The sequence below is a fragment of the Malaclemys terrapin genome, chromosome 7 (assembly GCF_027887155.1).
Source record: "Malaclemys terrapin pileata isolate rMalTer1 chromosome 7, rMalTer1.hap1, whole genome shotgun sequence".
Classification (NCBI taxonomy): domain Eukaryota; kingdom Metazoa; phylum Chordata; order Testudines; family Emydidae; genus Malaclemys; species Malaclemys terrapin.
The window spans coordinates 108,110,021-108,128,098 of NC_071511.1; the positions used below are offsets into that span (position 1 = coordinate 108,110,021).

Here is an 18,078-nt window from a genome sequence, read left to right on the forward strand (position 1 = left end):
CTTTCTTGCTGTGAAGTTCCTTCCAAACTTGAATTCGGCTTGACACTTTCCTTTAGCCCAATAGAGTGGAATTCAATAAATGAAGTAATCTGATTCAGGCTGCAGTTACTTCCAAGATGGCTCCTTCAGTCTCTTCCCTCCAATGCACTTACCAAAACCAGAATCAGTGCATTGTTCAAGGGGCAAACAGGATGATGGTGAATGTGTTTAAGGCTTGAAAGTATATTTTAAAAGTATAAAAATAGTTGAGGGGGCCACTCTCAGGTTTATGACTAGATCAAAACCTTGTAACTGGAATGTGAACAGAAAAGGGGCTCAGGCCAACTATTCCTTTCAGAACAGCTAAGTGGCACGCCAGCTGTACAGTTTCCATAACATTTGGTCATTTATTCGGGTTTCCTGTCTCCAGTCTGCCAAGTTTCAGGGTTTTTCTGGGCCATAGAACTCCTTTCTTTCTTGGGTCTTTCTCTCATCTTGATCAGCGTCCAATTCTTCCTCCTGCAAATGAGCTGCTGCCACTTGCTGTTTCCCAGCAGTTCTTCAGACACCTCTGGCTGTGACTGTAATATCTGTACCAATTTTTAGATAGTGACTCCATTTTTCTCCATAGCGAAGCTCATGCTTCCATCTAGGTGGTTGGCTGAGGGCTGCAATGTACTCTCCAACGAAGAGTCCTTTAACCCCAAAGGCCAGTCTTCTTTATTTCAAAAATATTTTTTCAGTTGTGTTCTTCATTTTCCAGTTTCAGATCTTTGTTTAGAAAATTGATCTATTTTCCTACTGCACAAACAAATGCTTCAGCCTGTTATAACTCTGCTAGATGCAATGTCTTATTCCACATATCTATTGCCTTTTCCATGTATTGTGTAAATTCTGGCAAACATTCTCTTCATTTTCTCAACTTTCAAGTTTGTTTTGATTATTTTCTGGTATAAATACTTTCATGATCCCATCACTCTGGGAGGCTTGTATATAAATAACACAAGAGTACCTAATCTATGACAATGTTTAAACTTAGGAATTTATCTCTTTTCCTTTTCCTGTTTGAGTGCTACCTATTTCTCTTCTACAACTTTATCTCTAATAGACAGCTCCAGTAAACTTCAAATTGCACACTTTCTACATTATAGCGCCCACCCAGATAACCATTCAGTAGTCCCTTAAACCAGCTCAAACATTCTGAGCGCTTACCATGACTGACAGTGCGTGTAAAAGTGCATTCTGCAGTTCTTGTTCTTTTTCAGATACTCCTAGTTTGCAGCCTGGCCTAAAATGACTAAGGTTTCAATATATTCAAGTTGGTGAGATCACTCTTTCCAGATTTCCTCTGTCACTTAATTTTGCATGTTCAACTTCAGTTCAGGATTATCATCTCTGAATTTTGGTGATATTGGGAAATATATAAATAGGACTTTTATTTATAACCAAATTTGGGAAAAAATACGGTTTTTGATGTTTCAGTTTGAAATTTAGATTCATTTACAAGTACTTTATTAATGAGAGCTGAGGTTAAAGTCAATTACACAGTGAAGACAGGCTTTAGAGTTTGAGGCAGGAGTGCAAGTATGTGCATTTGGTTGTTTGTACTGTATGCAGTTGTGTATTTATTTATGTGCACTCCTTCTTAAATGTACAGTAATCAGAGAGTGAAATTCAACCCTGGGCAGAGGATCAGCATATTATCTATGCACTTCAGTCCCACTTAAACTCTGGTTAGAAGGTTTAATTGCGATGAAGGTGGTGCATAGAACTTTGCATGCCCTGTGAATTTCACCCAGTATGCACACAGTAGATTCCACTCTCTTTTAAGTATCAGAAGATGAGTTTGTGTGTAATCTTGTTTCTTTATGTCACTGTTACAGGATAGAGCAAACAGTGAAATCCACAATCATTTTTTGACTATTACACAAATACGGTACTTAAGTTTCTTCAAGCTAAAGAAATGCTAATGACATTTTGCAGTTATATTTAAGCAAATGATAGTTATGTTTTTGATGGTGTACTGTAATATGCACCATGATATTTCTTAATTTATTAGTTTCTATGCTGCCACTCCTTTCTGTTGGCAGTAACTACTCTAAAAGGATCATGAGCTGGTTGAAAGTACAAGTCCCAAGCAATTTCAGATCTACAAGCTCCCTGTGGTGAACTAATTATTGCCTTAGAGGATCTAACTGTTGTCCTCATCCCATTAAGAATTATATACAAGCTAAACACGGATAGATTGCTACAGGTATAAATAATTACTTGCATTGCAGCTGACTTACTGGGTATTGATTTCACAGAAAACTGAAATTTCTGCCTCTGTATTTTTAGTACATTTAGGGCTTAGTATCTTCACCCTTGATACAAAAGTGGGCTCTTTGAATTGTGCTAGTATGGGACAATATTTATATTGTGTTGTATTTGGAAAGAGAACCATAATGATTATGAATTGAGAAAAGACGTGCCCTGCTGTCATATTGGGGGGAGGGATAGCTCAGTGGTTTGAGCATTGGCCTAGTAAACCCAGGGTTGTAAGTTCAATCCTTGGGGGGGGGGCACTTAGGGATCTGGGAAAAAATCAGTACTTGGTCCTGCTAGTGAAGGCAGGGGGCTGGACTTGATGACCTTTCAAGGTCCCTTCCAGTTCTAGGAGACAGGATATCTCCATTTATAAATAGACATACACCTTGTGCTAACTCATTGACTTTACTAGTCTGCACAGCAACAAAGAATTTACTTTGGCATGTATTGTATGGTAATAAAGTCTGTCCTTGCTCCCACTGAAGTCATTGAAAGTGCTGCCATTTAATTCCACATGCCAGCGCTGGGTTCAAAAATAACAATATATTTGAGAGCTGAGCCATAATCAAAACTCCATAAACAAATTTCAGATCCAGATCTAGGCTTAGATCTGGGTTTGCAATCTATCTGTGTAGTGGCCTGCATCAGAACACCAACCTGGAACTTTGGAAAAGTTTAAACTCCAAGTTCAAGAACATTTAGATTTGGGAATTTGGATGTAGATGTAATGTAATGTAATATAGATCCTAAACAACTTGGACCTGGATTCAGAGTTTGAAATCACTAAAATGAAAGTATTTATTTTACCTGCAAATTAAAAGACTAAAATGGTCTGATTTAATACTTTGGTTGACTTTCAGCCCATCTTCTCCCCTGCTTCCACTAATCCCTTCATCCTATTAGTTATAAATTTACTGAATCAGTGCTTAAAAATGAACTCTTGAAAAATTACACTTTTGGCCATGCTTAAATCATAATTCTAACCCCTTAACTCCCTTAATTAAATACATGGAAGTTAAAATTTATGTAAATATTTTACATGGGAATGTATATTTTGATCCATATTCTTTGGCTGAATATTTGATTATAGCTATTTTTAATCACATAACCAGGAATGAAAATTACAATCATGAAAAGAGGTCTATCACCATTTAAACTACTAAAGATTTAATTTAAGAACATAAATTTATGGAAACAAAATATAAAGGTGGCCATAAGACAAGTTCAAGGACTTCAAATACCTTTTTAAAAACAAATGACAGTACCGTGGTTTTAAAAAAAGATTAAAAAAAAATAATTTTAGGATATTTTTTCCCAGGAAAAGCCTATTTTAAGAATTTTTGATTAAGCATCTTGATTTTTTTTAAAATAGTATATTTAAACAGCAATAAACAAATTGCTGATATATTGAATAGTAAAATATTCTAGTAGCTGGAGAAAAGTTGAAGAAAAAACAGAATGGAAACAAGTAACAATACAGACTTCATCTTCATGCCGTCTTTCTGTCCCTGACTCAGAAAAACACTTAAGCACATGTTTAAGGCTCAGCATGTGCTGAAGTCCAGCCATATTCAGCAAAGCTTTTAAAGGTGTGCTTAACTTTTACTATGTAATTTAGTTTCATTGAAAGCAATGGGCCTTCAGGATGTGCTTCAGTGATTTGTGCAAACAAGGCTTCTCCTGTGCCACTGGTCTTGTTCTTCTCCCTTCTCCTTTCTATCATCCACTGCCGAGTTCATCTTTTCTTCATCCTCCGATGTCACATTTATAAAGCAATGGTCTCATTCTGAATTAGAGATGGGCCTGAACCAAAACCTCAATCAACTACCCTTGAACTTTGCAGGAGTTTGGATCTTAACTTTACAGTTCAAGGCCCATCTCTATTTCAACATGATATTTTATTTCATCCACTCCATTGAATGGAGACTCAGTTTCATGGCAACACTAACAGTTACTTTCCGGATTACTTTGTAGAAGGAGCCAACCAGCAACAGAGTCATAGAGTTTAAAGCCAGAAAGGACCACCAGGTCATCTAGTCCTACATCCTGCATATCACAGATCACCAACACCACCCAGCCCCTGCACACTGGATCCAAAAAGTTAAATTAGACTAAAGCATTACAGCTCCCAGGAGACTAGACTATTATGTGCCATTGGCAGAGAATAGGAGGGACCCAGGTGCACCAGTTTGAGGTACCTGCAATGGCAAGAAAATGATTAAATAAGATATCCAGAGAATCCTGGCAAGAGGTGTGCACCCACATGCTGCAGAGGAAGGTGAAAAACCCCCAAGGTCACTGCCCATCTGAGCTGTGGGAGAATTCCTTCCTGACATGGTGATCAGTTAGAATGACCCTGAGCATGTGAGCAAGAACCAGCCAGCCAAGAACCTGAGAGAGAGAATGCTCAGTACCACCTCAAAGGCCTGACCCTCCCCTTCCAATGTCCCATCTCCAGCCATGGCCATCCCTGATGGTTTGGTGAAAGGAAATAAAAATAATAATCGTAAGTGCTGGAACTAGGGGTGCTGCCACACCCCCTGGTTGAAGTGGTTTCCAGTATATACAGGGTTTATAGTTCGGTTAAATGTCTCTCAGCACCCCCACTATAAAAATTGTTCCAGCATCCCTGATAATAATAATGATGATGATGATAATAAAAACACACCAGAAGACACTGGGAGGAAACAAAGTCCCTCCCTGCAGATGGCTGGCTGACTGGTCAAAAACTTTGGGCTTTGAGGGGCATGTTCACTCATAGTTGAAGGACTATTGTTAGTCAGGGGGCCAGAACCTCAAGTCAGTACTTCAATGGAACTATGCCTATTCAAACCATTTACACTAACAAGCCAGGGTCTGGTTCTTCTCTCTCTCTCATATCATTTTTACACTAGTTTAACTCCATGGACTTCAGCTGAGTTACTTCTGATTTATATTAGTGCAAGTGAAAGGAGAATCAGTCTCTAGTCCTGAGGCACTGTTGTGTTACCTTAGTTTTACATCAGTGTAACTCCATTTAAATCTGTGGAGTTACACCAGTGCAAACTAGACTATTGCAATGGTGAATCAAGCCCCCTTGAGAGTCTTGACTTTCCTTGACAAGTAACTTTGTCAAATCCTGATAGTTCATATTTCACTTTATCTTAAAATGTATTTTTAACTAAACCTCCCTGGAAAGAAGTAATGACTCTTCTCCATAAACAATCTGGGCAATGTTCCTATTTAGTTTCTATCTTATTTTCCCGGTGTTTGCTGCTTTCTGAATAATTTATTTTTTGGTGTTAATGGAATTTCCCCTACCCCTTGCAGTTGGACTTGAGTGTAAACTTCATTTTCTGTGTTATAAATATAATTTGATGGGTTTGATCAAATTTGGAAAAATCAGGAATTCTAACTGAACTAATGTGAAATCAAAGACTTTGGGTGTGTGTTTAGACTTCTAGATTCAAGTGTGGATCTAAGTTATTGAATGTTAAGGGATGATTCGTGCAATCTGACTAATGTATCAGGCATTAATTCTCTAGACATATCTCAGACATATAATCCACATGCTTACTTCCATATACACCAAATGAGACCGTATCACTGAAAAAAATGCATTTGTACCTATGTTTTATCCTGTTTATCTTTAATACATATTTATAAAGTCTCCCTGGCTAGCTCTTGGGAGTTGTTTGGGAGATACCAAGCATTACAAACTGCTTGTGAGCCATTCTTGGAATTGCCATGACTGCAAAGACGTGCACTTTATAACTCCTGAAAAACAGAGTGAGGAGGAGGTATGAAAGTATTAAAAAGCCTGTGTGTAGTGGCTATGAGCAAAGCAAAGAGCCTCTGTCCTTTATAATAGCAATAACCACCTGGGTGCAGGGTATTTACAGGACTTACTAACTAGGTGAAGCTAACAGCCCTCAGAGTGCCTCCACGCATAATTACATTGCAGCTAGTCATAACTTCCAGGAAATGGCCTATGATCAGGTAGTTATTGCTTAATTGCAATTTCCTCAGATTTAGTTGCATTCATCTGGATTTTATATGGCCAGCTCTGAGTCATTCCTCCTCATTTGAAAAAGTTGGGAGACTCTATGCTTGTTTTTTATTGACAAATACAATAAGTGTAAGACATGTATGGTGCAGGACTAGGCATCAAGTATTCCTGAGTTCTGATATAATCGCTGACTAATCTCCATCACTGGGGACATCCAGGCCTCACAACTAATGTCCCTGAATGGAATGTGTTGATCCCATTTGCATGAACTCCCTGTTCTCCAAAACTACTTTTGGAGGAGAAGGCCAGGGTTCCACAGCAGGGGAGTCTTTCCTCTAAATGAGTCAGTCTATCAGAGACATTTGCACAGTTCAAAAGACCACATGGGTAATTTGTGCTGGACAGAGACTTTCTGAGACTGCTGGCACAGAAAGGTAGGTTGGGTTGAAGTCCTGTTCAAAATCAGACCAGTCAACTCTAAATTAAATTTATGTCAGGATCTTGGCTTTTTAAATTATTTTAAAATATTTTTCCACTTTGGCCAAGATGTTTTCTTTCCCAATGTATATAGGTCCTGAGAAGGGGCACTCCATCAGAGTCTTAGAACATCTGTGTGACCAAAGGAAGGAATGGAATGAATGATTTCATGTTCTCTTATTTTTTCCATGAAAAGCTTTTGATTTATCAATGATGATTTATAAAGACAGCTTTGCCTTCTTTTCAGGCAGGTGTTAATGAAAATGATTTTTATGATGGTGCTTGGTGTGCAGGACGAAATGACCCATACCAGTGGATTGAAGTAGATGCTCGAAGGCTAACAAAGTTCACTGGCATTATCACACAAGGGAGAAACTCTCTTTGGTTGTAAGTACATGCTTATTTTGCTGTCTATGATTCTAAAGTTAGGATCTAAGTTTGTTCATTTTTTCTCAAGGAAGAAAGGGAAAAAGAAGAGATGATGGGACATAAGCAATTAAACAGAAAAAAGATAAAATGCATGCTGTTTATACAGTATTGTGTATACGGAAAACAAATCTGAAGGTAGCTGATTACCACACCCTTAAACTACACATGTCAAGAAAGCAGGACAACACACTTTGATAACCCTCATCATTACCACTTAAGTGATGAGTAACCCTGTGTTCCCAAATACGATTATTTAAACCAGTGTGCAATTTGCTGATATTATGTTTCCTGTCTGTTTTCCAATATTTAACAATTATCCATTTTTCAGTCATACTGGACTATAATATCGAATCCCCAAGATTTACTAGTACATCAGCAATCACAAGTTAATTTATACTCTGGAGTCACATAAATTAAGTCAACATTTTCAATAATTATTTGCATATCATCTCATTTCAAAAGGATATAAAAGGATAAAACAAAATCTGAAGATATTACAACAAAACATGATATACATTTTGATCAGAGTTCCAGCATCTGCTATTGCACTGAGCATGTGCATTCTGGTTGGAGTCCATGGAACTGAGGTGTGGCCAGTAAGCTTGCCTCATTCTACAACTTCTCCAAGGGACATCCTGCCAGAAGAGGGACAATTCCTCCTCTCTCCTTGGAGACTGTGGTCTATGTACCCCATTCTGGAAAAGCAGAACCCAGAAACCCAGCTGCTGGGCACTCCTGTGCTGTCCCTTGTAAATACTGAAAGCATCCTGGAGTCCCATGTCTGGCAGCAGAGTGAGGGATCTGACTATGAATCTCACACAGTTGATGTTTCGCATTTGCAGTTATCCATTTTACACATATAATTGCACATTTTGTGTGCAAAAACACCTCTTCATGACCAGGCTCCTTGTTAAAATATATAGCTTAGGCACCTATTGCATTTTTGAAAATTCATCCTGTTATGTCTACCATTCAAATTGTCTCTGCATTGGACATATTACTTTAGCAAAAGGCTGATGGTTCATGTGGGACTTTTACTTCCCCAGTTGGCATAAAAGTGCAAAATCACTGAAGGAATTGATAAGACTACATATAATAACACAGAGAACTGGACTGATACTCAGCAGACCTGCATGCTATTCCAGCCTCTGCCACTGGCCTGATGGCTGACCTTGGACAACTCACTTCACTTCAGTGTGTCTCTGTGTCCCCATCTGTAAAATGGGGATAGTGATACTGACCTCCTTTGTGAAGAGCTAGGTGGAATTTTTATTATTTGCTGCCCAGCATGGCCCCACTCATGAACAACAGAGCAAACCTTGCATATACTTAGTGGAAGCATTAATTAGAAAGGGCCCAATGGAGTTGTATGCGGGGCAAAAAGAGGGAGAATATATTTGAATTTTCTTTAAACCTCCTTTCTCTGTGCCTGATTCTGATTAACATTGATGCAAGTGACATGAAAGGGGCCTCCACTGAAGTCAATGGAGTTACCCCACTATAAAACCAATTAGAATTAAGCCCTACAAGTACAATATTCTCTTAAGGGATATAGTATATATTTTGCATCTTCATACAATATACATTCAAATCTCCCTTTGACCTCTCTCTGCATTATTCAAGCACGTAATCCCATTGGTACTATTGCAACGACTTCAGTGAGTAGGGGGTTGCAGGATTTAACAAGATCTGTATCCCATACTGTAAAAGATGTATTAGAAAAACAATCACTCTGGTAAAAACAAACTTTCCCTTTTTATACTGTAATTTCTGGTATTGATTTTCTTTTTCGTACTGGTGTGGGAGTGGGAGCCTGTGCCAATGAGTTTGCTATAGTTATTCCTCATTGTTCTGTGATAGGTAATTACTGTAGCAAAGGATCAGACATCTCCTGTATTTATACATTAGACATCCCTTGTGCCAGCTATCATTTATACCAGCACATAACTTCTTTGTCTTTGTCATGTTGCTGGGTTTTAGTTTATATTATGCAGTTTGCAGCAGGGCAGGAGGCCCTATTTACATTTGACACACATCGACTTCTTGGTTTTTAAACTTCTGAACAAGATGCTTGATCCTGTCCTCATTAAAGTCAACGGGTAGAACTCCCACTGACTCTCCGGGGGGGGCAGGGTGCAATTTCCTTCTCCTCATGTACCCATGCATCTGCATAGTGTCTGTCTCAGGCCTTGGCTACACTGGCAATTCACAGCGCTGCACTTGCTGCGCTCAGGGGTGTGAAAAAACACCCCCCCCCCCGAGCGCAGCGAGTGCAGCGCTATAAAGCGCCAGTGTAATCAGCGCCTGCAGCGCTGCACACTCACTCGCAGCGCTGCAAGCTATTCCCCTCGGAGAGATGGAGTACTTGCAGTGCTGCGAGAGAGCCGCGAGTGTAGCCAAGGCCTCAGATGTTCAGGCCAGGCTCAAAATTCAGCCCTTCTTGAGTAATGACAGTGTGCATGCTTTCAAATAGCCCCTGGGGCCTGATCCTGCTTTAGTAACGTGCCAAACCTTTATTGCCTACCACAGGAAAAGGATCAGGTCCTTATTTAATATTTGACTCCCATTTGTGAATTGTAACTTTAATTTTTGTGCTATTTGATTTGGTTAAACTCTGCTCTTTAATCTCCTCTCTCAGAGATTGTTTAAAAGCAGAGATTCCATGTTAAGCTTCAGAGGGCTGATAAATGAATCTGGAGTGACAAAGTGTAATTTTAAAACACTAGAGGAAAAATGATAATGTTTACTGCAATGGATGCTTAACTTTTGCTGTCAGCCTTCCTAACATGCGGTATGTGTGTGTTTGCATTTTCTAGATACAATCTATCAGTTTGAAGCTTTATCTGGGCACATGATTTTATGGCTTTCAGAAAAACACAATACATTTGAAATGACCCAAAAGAGATGGTGTAAATCTTTATCCAGATGAATATACATCTGCTATGTCATACACGTTTATCTGAAAGCTGAACTAGTACAGGTTTCTTGGTTTTATTTGTTGGATCAGGAAGAAAATATTATGTTGTTGCTAGCTATCATGTATTCCGCACAAATGTGTGTGGCACCACAGAGAGCAAGTGTGAGGGGCGGTACTAGCTCTGAAGGGCTTAGCTTCAGAATAGATGACTGACTAGGAGTGATGACAGACAAGTGGGATTTAAGGAGAGGAAGGATAAAAGTGACTAATATTATGGGATTGCTTTAGCTAGTTCTGAACACATAGGTCTCGAATTTTCAAACACACTCATGTAGGCACCAAAACAGGTGTCCAGATTTTGAGAACACTTCAGAATGTTACATGCAGTGCTCTTTTAATCTGACTGTAGATGTCACCATCTGAACTTCTGGATGCTGAACTCTCATGTGAAAATCTGGCCCACAGTGATGTCAGGTTATGTTTTGTTTTTAAATATTTTTATTGTTTCTAAATAACTGTACCCTTTAATGTGTCTCTACTTTCCTTTGTTCCTTCCTCATCGTTTGGTCAAGCAAGGAAGGATGGTAAGAAGGGAATAGGGAAATGGGGAGGCAGGTGTAATGATGAATTAATAGAGGGAAAGAGAAGGTGGATAGAGAGGGCTAGAAAAGGGAGGATAAAAATGGAGATGGTGAGGGAGTAGTATATGATGGATATAGTGGAAGGAGAAGGATAGCTCAGTGGTTTGAGCATTGGCCTGCTAAACCCAGGATTGTGAGTTCAATCCTTGAGGGGGCCATTTAGGGATATGGGGCAAAAGTCTGTTGGATGATTTAATTGGGAATTGGTCCTGCTTTGAGCAGTGGGTTGGACTAGATGGTCTCCTGAGGTCCCTTCCAACCCTTATAGTCTATGATGATGAGGGAGTGAGGTAGGTCAGCAGGGTGATGGAAGCAGATTTTAGAATGCAGAAGGAGAAAGTCTAGTACAGGGAATGCTTGGTGATATCAAGAGGTGAAAGTTCTCTTTTCTGCTGCCTGCATTAATGGCTGTAGGACTTCAGATGGCTTAATGGCCTTTTACAGGCAACCCAGTAGCTGCTTCTGATAGGATGATGGGCCTTCTTGTGGTTTGGGTGGGCTGGGTGGCCTGTTGTCCCAGAGTGGCTGCTCACTAGTCTGATGGAGGTAGGAGGGAAGGGAATTCATAGACTTGGCTCTCTCCCCTGGTTCCTTATTGCTGTTGACTGGGAGGGCAGTCAAAATGACTATTTATGGCCCAAAGGTCTGTATAAGATGCTGTTGTATCACCTGAGGTACTGCCCCATTTTTTAATTTAAAAAAAGACATGAAGAATATTCCTTTGCCAACATGTGTTCCATTTGAATAAGAGAGCCAGGAAATACCCTTCTGCTGAGTTATGCTGTGTTAAAAGAAAAGATAGCCAAGCTTACTAGCCAGTGGGAGACTTTGAAGAGTTTACCAGTGAGAAAAAAATATCAAGGCACCAAAATATACCAGCTTCTTGCAATCAGGCCAGGAGAAGCCACAGGTTATCACTGGGTCAAGGAATTGATCAGATCAAGTTTAGTTAGTGCTCTGTGTTGTTGGAAATAAAATTCAAATGCTAGACTCTTCACCCCGCTCCCCCCTTTACACAGGAATACAAGTCTGAAAACTCTGTAGAAATGCCATGTTTCCAGGGTGTGGGCTGTCATGTTACAGTAATAAAGACTCACATAAGTCACTTTCTCTAAACATTGAACAATGAACTTTATTACAGCAAGAAAAAAAATTAACTCCAAAGCTACTCTCTGTGCTTCACTGTAGAGCTGCTGCCTAGGTTAGAACCGGCTATAGATTTAAAGAAACAGTACACATATCCTAGGGTGACCAGACAGCAAGTGTGAAAAATTGGGACAGCAAGTGTGAGGCTAAAAGGCACCTATATAAGATAAAGCCCCAAATATTGGGACTGTCCCTATAAAATCGGGACATCTGGTCACCCTAACTTATCCTCAAAAGCAGAGGGCATGTGCAGAGGGCCATCTCCACACTCTCCAGCGTGTGGTAACACAAAGGTCTTTGCCACTCACTGAAGAGCAGGAATATTGGTGGGGACAGGGGAGAATGGGAGCATGGCCAATGGGCCTATTCATAGTATAGATGCAGTGGCTCAAAAGCTTGCGTAGTTAACGGAAGCAGCTGCTTCTCCTTTCTACCTGGCAGTGGCAGCTGAAGCCTGGATTCACTGGTGATCCAGTCCATACAAACAGTTCCTAGGGATAAAGCCCTTCTAGTTTGTTTATGGAAACAGTTTTGTTCATAGAAACAGGTTTTGGCCTTAAGGGCATATCATGGAGAGCATTCAAGTTCCTTCTCCTCCAGGGAAAAAAACAATGGATGAAGTGAAGAGCATGCAGGGACACTTACTGGGTGGAATATGAAAAGCGTCGCCTTGTCCCATTTATTGCACCATCACAATCCAATCCATTCTATTCCTATCAACATCAGCATTGTTATTTGCACCACAAAATGTCTGGGAATCTGGTCACCATTCAATGTACCTCTCTTCTGAGTCCCATCCTGCTGCAAGTTCCTTGCATGCACTGACTGACCTGGAGGCCCTACACCATATCTGAAGTGACAGCCCAGTGGCACCAAGTGGTGAGGCTTATCCCGAGAAACTGAAGAGAAACTTAGAAAATCCAAATCACAAAAGAGAAGAAATGAAGGGATGGGAAGAAGGGGAGAAAGAGAAAAATCAAAGGAAAGCAGGAGAGGAGGAATGAGCACGGTTTGGGGGAAGCTGGAGAGAGAGTTTAAATACTGTTCCAGAAGTGCAAGGAAGTAAAAATTAGAGAAATAGAATCAACCCGAGAAAGAGACAATGGCACTAAGGAACAACTCACTCTAAAAAAGGGCGACAAAAGGTCCAGAAATGAGGGAAGGAGTGGAGAGAATGAGAAATACAGAAAGGAATGCAATGTGAGATTGAGAAAAGAAAAGGAGGAAAGGGAAACAAATGAAAGGACATACGGAGAAAAGCAAAGGAAACAGGTTAGACGAGACGTGGTAGAAGAGAAGAGACAACGGAGAGGAGAGAAGATCAGAGGCTGCCAGAAGCAAGTATCAAAATCACCAGCTCTCACCACGCCCCCTCCCTTGCCCCTAAAGTAATTGCTGTGAATTGCTCCACCTCAGTTATTCCCATTGCAATCTGTTACCTTGTTCATGCCTCCCCTCCATCTCTGACTGGGGTACTTGCTCATTCTTCCCAGCAGCTAGCGAACACTTGTTTCTGAGCTTAAACATGAGAACAACAGACAAGTGCAGCGAGAGGCCAATATGGAGCAGCAACTCTTGGAAGTGAAGAGTAGGAGGTGAGAGAAAGGGGGAAACAAACATGTCAGCATTGAGTAATTCATTCATCATTCTTATTTTCTTCAGAAGAGAGGAGTAATTTCAACTCCAGAGGCCAAATTCTGCACTCAGTTGTATACAGAAGTCACTTGGAATCCTACCCTTTTATAACAGAAGCAAAATTGGACTCCTAGAGGAGATTTCATAGATTTTGATGACTCCTCTTCCTTCAGTGATTAAATAAACACATGGACTCAGTGAACAGAGTTGTTTACATGCTGCAGACATTGTTAGGAAATCTGAAGCCATATGAAAATTGTCTGGTTAAATTCATCATCATCATCAACTCTAAAAACTACTGAGGTTTGTCAAAACTTTTGCAAAAGTTTGCAAACCTCCCAAGCAAAGCTGGGTCCAGTTGCAAGTGAAACTGGCTGGTTTCTGATTTTATCCTGAAGTGGTGAAACCCAAAAATGTAACAAATGTGGGTTGAGATCTATTCAAAGCACAAGTGTGGTAGTGGATAGAGTGCCAGCCCTTTCTGGGTTGTTGATTTATGACTATGTCCTAGGGAGTCATAAATTTGAGGACCAGCTTCATTGTTTCAGCATGAATACCAGCTGATTGAGAGAGAGATTAACAAGGGCTCTTTGCAAAGCCATTTTGCCTGCCTTCTTAAACAAAAGAAAGTTGCCAGGGTGATGCAACCTTTTAGAAAGGGATGTGAAGTCCTCTCCTGGGAAATGGATGATATTAGCTGATGAAATTTGTTTGGGATACAGGGGGGTTGTGGCTGAGTATTCTTGGAAAAGTGTGTAATGAGTCATTACTGCCAAGGTATCTTTGTTTTACACACATTTTACACAACTGTTCAATGCTATTCTGAGTGGGGCACCATAAACATTCTTCTGAAAATTGGCAGAATGTTTTTGAAGAAATTACATGAAGATATTTAAAACATGCACTTTTCTGGCAGAGGAGAAGTAAATGTGAATTGCTACTAGTTTCCAAGTTACTATCTAAAAGCCTTAGGGAGGTCTGTCTCTCATTGCCCAAACAATCTGTGGATAATTTAGCACATCTTTTGTACTAGGAATAGAAAAACATGTCTAAATAGAAGTGTGCCGTCCGAGGACTGTCTTTGGGCTTGAATCTGCTGGGGTTAATGGCAAAACTCCCATTCTCTTCAGTGGGGAGCAGGATTGAAACTCTGAACATCATTCATTTTAAACATAAAGTATTGCCAAAATAATTCCTTTAATGTCATATTAAAGGCCTGCAGATTAAACAAGGAAACAACATACTTCAAAAACTACTAGCTAAGAAAAGCTTTAAAGACTAATTTATTTTGCAGGTGCTTTTGTGTTGGGGTTTTGGTTTTTATTTTATTTTTATCTGGGTATTTTACTTTATTTTCTACTTGGTGTGACTGGGTAGGGACTGAATTTTGGCTCTGTAATACTATATAGCCCTTTATACTGTATATACAGATTATGAAGTGTTTGAGGATCCTTTTTGCTTTGTTTTGCTAACCCCATGATGAATGTGCCGGGCTGGCAGTCAAAAAAAGCCTCTTCTGACTTGTAAACTGAGCATATTTGAGGCCAGGCCATAGGGCCCCCATTCTGTCTGCTGATGTAGCCTCTTAACACCACTCTGCCAGTGTAACGGAGGCATAGACAGTCTTCCATATCTTAGTGAGATTCTGCGGCTGGTGTAGGGATGATGGAATGGCTCTATCCAGGGCTGGCCGGGGGGGAAAGGGAGCAAGTGGGGCAATTTGCCAGGTCCCTGGCCTTGGAGCGGCTCCCATGAGAATATAGTATTCTATAGAATTACAACTTTTTTTTATGGAAGGGGCCCCCAAAATTGCTTTGCCCCAGGCCCCCTGAATCCCCTGGGCAGCCCTGGCTCTATCGCCCCCAGGCCTTATCCTTGTCATAGCAGGAGGACTGATAATGTGTCAGAGGCATAACCGACTGTACGGTCTGGTATGAGTGGACCCAATCGCTGGGTCCCACACGTGTACAAGCCAACAGGATCTGGGTAGAGTCTAGACATTGATTCTTGCTCTGAGACTCTTGGCATACTCCCAGGCTCAGATCTCTTACCTCACCCTCTTCTGTGGGACGTGGAATGCTGCCTATACCCTGGAACCAGTGTGTCACAACTTCCAGGCCACTTACAAATATCCCCTCAAAGTTCCATCAACACCCTCTGGGCTTCCCAATTTAATCCTTTGAAGGAGAATGTGGCAGTAGTGGGTGTGATAGTGTGTTCACTTCCCTGCTCACCCTGGAGCTCTGGGTAGGATTGTGCCTAACTGAAGGACAATCCCTCATGAGTTGATGCAGCTCCCAGCCTCCTCCAATGGGAAGAGTGTCTAAAAGCTGCAACTATCCTCTTGAACTGGAAGATATAAACAAGAGAAAATAAACATGGGAGCCACTTTACCATTCCTACTGAGTAGCTTCTCTGACGGTAACCATGCTCGTCAACAGGGCCAGTAACAAAGATAAATATTCAACAGAAATGACTTTGGGTCTGATTCTGCTCCCACTGAAATCAGTGGGTGCATTGTCGCTGGCTGCAGTGGTTCACAAAAAGGCTCATACTTTATATACAGGTGCAAATGAAAACGTCTGTGTTGGTTCAGTGCGTGTTTCAAGACCTGACATAATTATTTGTGATTTGGTGAACTGCTTACCAGTTATTTCCCACTTCTTGTAGTGTCTTCAATGATGAATCAAAGCAATGAATGAAAAACTGGCATTTTCAATATCTGGTCTGATGTCTTTGTGTCTGCTTCCCTGGTAACTCATAGCTCCATCTGCTATCCTGGTAAATTCACGGGCAGTGCTTTAAGGGGATCTTTGGCACAGTTGTTTTATAACTTCACGGTATTTTAAAACTAAATAAGGTCATTTAACAATTGTAGGACCTAGTATTGTGCCATCTAAGTCAATGGTAAATTTTCTGCTGGCTAAAATGGGAGCAGGATTGACCTTTAGGGGTATTTTTAAAAATAACATTTGTACACTGGGATTGCTCTCCCCTCAGTGAGCATGAATAGCTTTCATTAGCAGTTTCAAAACATGTTTTTCCCCCCTGATTACAACTAGATTTTTTCACTTGTTTTTCACAGGAATAGAAAATGTTCTACCTAAAAATATATGTAATAGTTGAATATAAAAATCTGAAGTACAGCTGTACCATTGGTTTGACCTAGTATAATAATACCTGTCATACTAGGTCAAACCAATGGTACATTTAGCCCAGTATCCTGGCCCGACAAGGGCCAATAACAGAGCTTCGGGGGGAGTGTACAGAATAGGGCAGTTGGAATGATCCACCCTGTCTTTCCCTCCCAGCTTCTTGCAGCCAGAGGTTTAGAGTAGCTGCAGTCATAGGGTTGCATCCCTGACCATCTTGGCTAATAGCCTTTCATGGACCTATTGTATATGAATTTATCTAGTCTTTCTTTGAACCCAGGTGTACTTTTGGCCATCACAACATCCCATGGCAATCAGTTCAATAGGTTAATTGTTCTTTGTGTGAAAAAAATACTTCCTCTTGTTTGGATTAAACCTGCTGCCTATTAATTTCATTAGTTAACCCTAGGTTTTTGTGTTTGTGGGAAACACTTCACTTTTTCCACACAATGCTTGATTTTATAGACCTCAATCATATCCTCCCTTAACGGTCTCTTTTCTAAGATGAACAGTCCTAATCTTTTTAGTTTCTTCTCATGTGGAAGTCGTTCCATCCCCTTGATCATCTCTGTAACCCTTCTCTGAATCTTTTTTAGTTCCACTATATCATTTTTGACCAGAACTGGACACAGTATTCAAGGTGTAGGGGTGCCATGGATTATATAGTGGCATTGCGATATTTTCTGTCCCTTTTCTAATAGTTCCTAACATTCTGTTAGCCTTTTTACCTCCGTTGCACACAGAGCTGAAACGTTCAGAAAATATCCATGGTGTCTCCAAGATCTTTCTTGAGTAATAGCAGCTACTTTAGAAAGTGAAGCAGTACTTTTTGATGTCTCTTCTCTTATGGAAAGTTGTGAAAAATATGATCTCTTTCAAGTGTGTGCATGCAGCTCTGAGAGCAAATGATCTAACTTTCAAAATAAGAGCTAACATACTATGGATTCAATAGTGCACCACAGATTCAGAATATAATATTTAATGATGAGTTATTTCCATTGTAAAGGCTACAAGGAGTCCGGTGGCACCGTAAAGACTAACAGTTTTATTTGGGCATAAGCTTTTGTGGGTAAAAAAACCTCACTTCTTCAGATGCATGGATCTGAAGAAGTGAGGTTTTTTTACCTACGGAAGCTTATGCTCAAATAAATCTGTTAGTCTTTACGGTGCCACTGGACTCGTTGTTGTTTTTGTGGATACAGACTAGCATGGCTACCCCCTAATATTATAAAGGCTGTTTTTCATGGGGGCTTAGTAATTCAGCCATTTTAAATTGTTGCACACTGAAAATTTTTCATTGTGCTGGGGAATTTTGTTAATGGGATCATAATGATTTAATAATATTGTTGGTGAGTAATCAATAGTCGTCAAACCAATAAAAACATTTAGGGCTACATTGTGCCTCAA

General features: G+C 40.3%; 1 protein-coding gene across 1 annotated transcript in view; it reads left to right on the top strand.

The window, feature by feature from the left end:
• CPXM2 (carboxypeptidase X, M14 family member 2) overlaps nt 1-18,078 on the top strand; it is a 116,046-nt gene that overhangs the window by 39,840 nt on the left and 58,128 nt on the right. Inside the window, exon 4 of the mRNA XM_054036032.1 lies at nt 6,999-7,138. Coding sequence (XP_053892007.1) covers nt 6,999-7,138 — 140 coding nt within the window. The remainder of the gene's footprint in view (nt 1-6,998; nt 7,139-18,078) is intronic.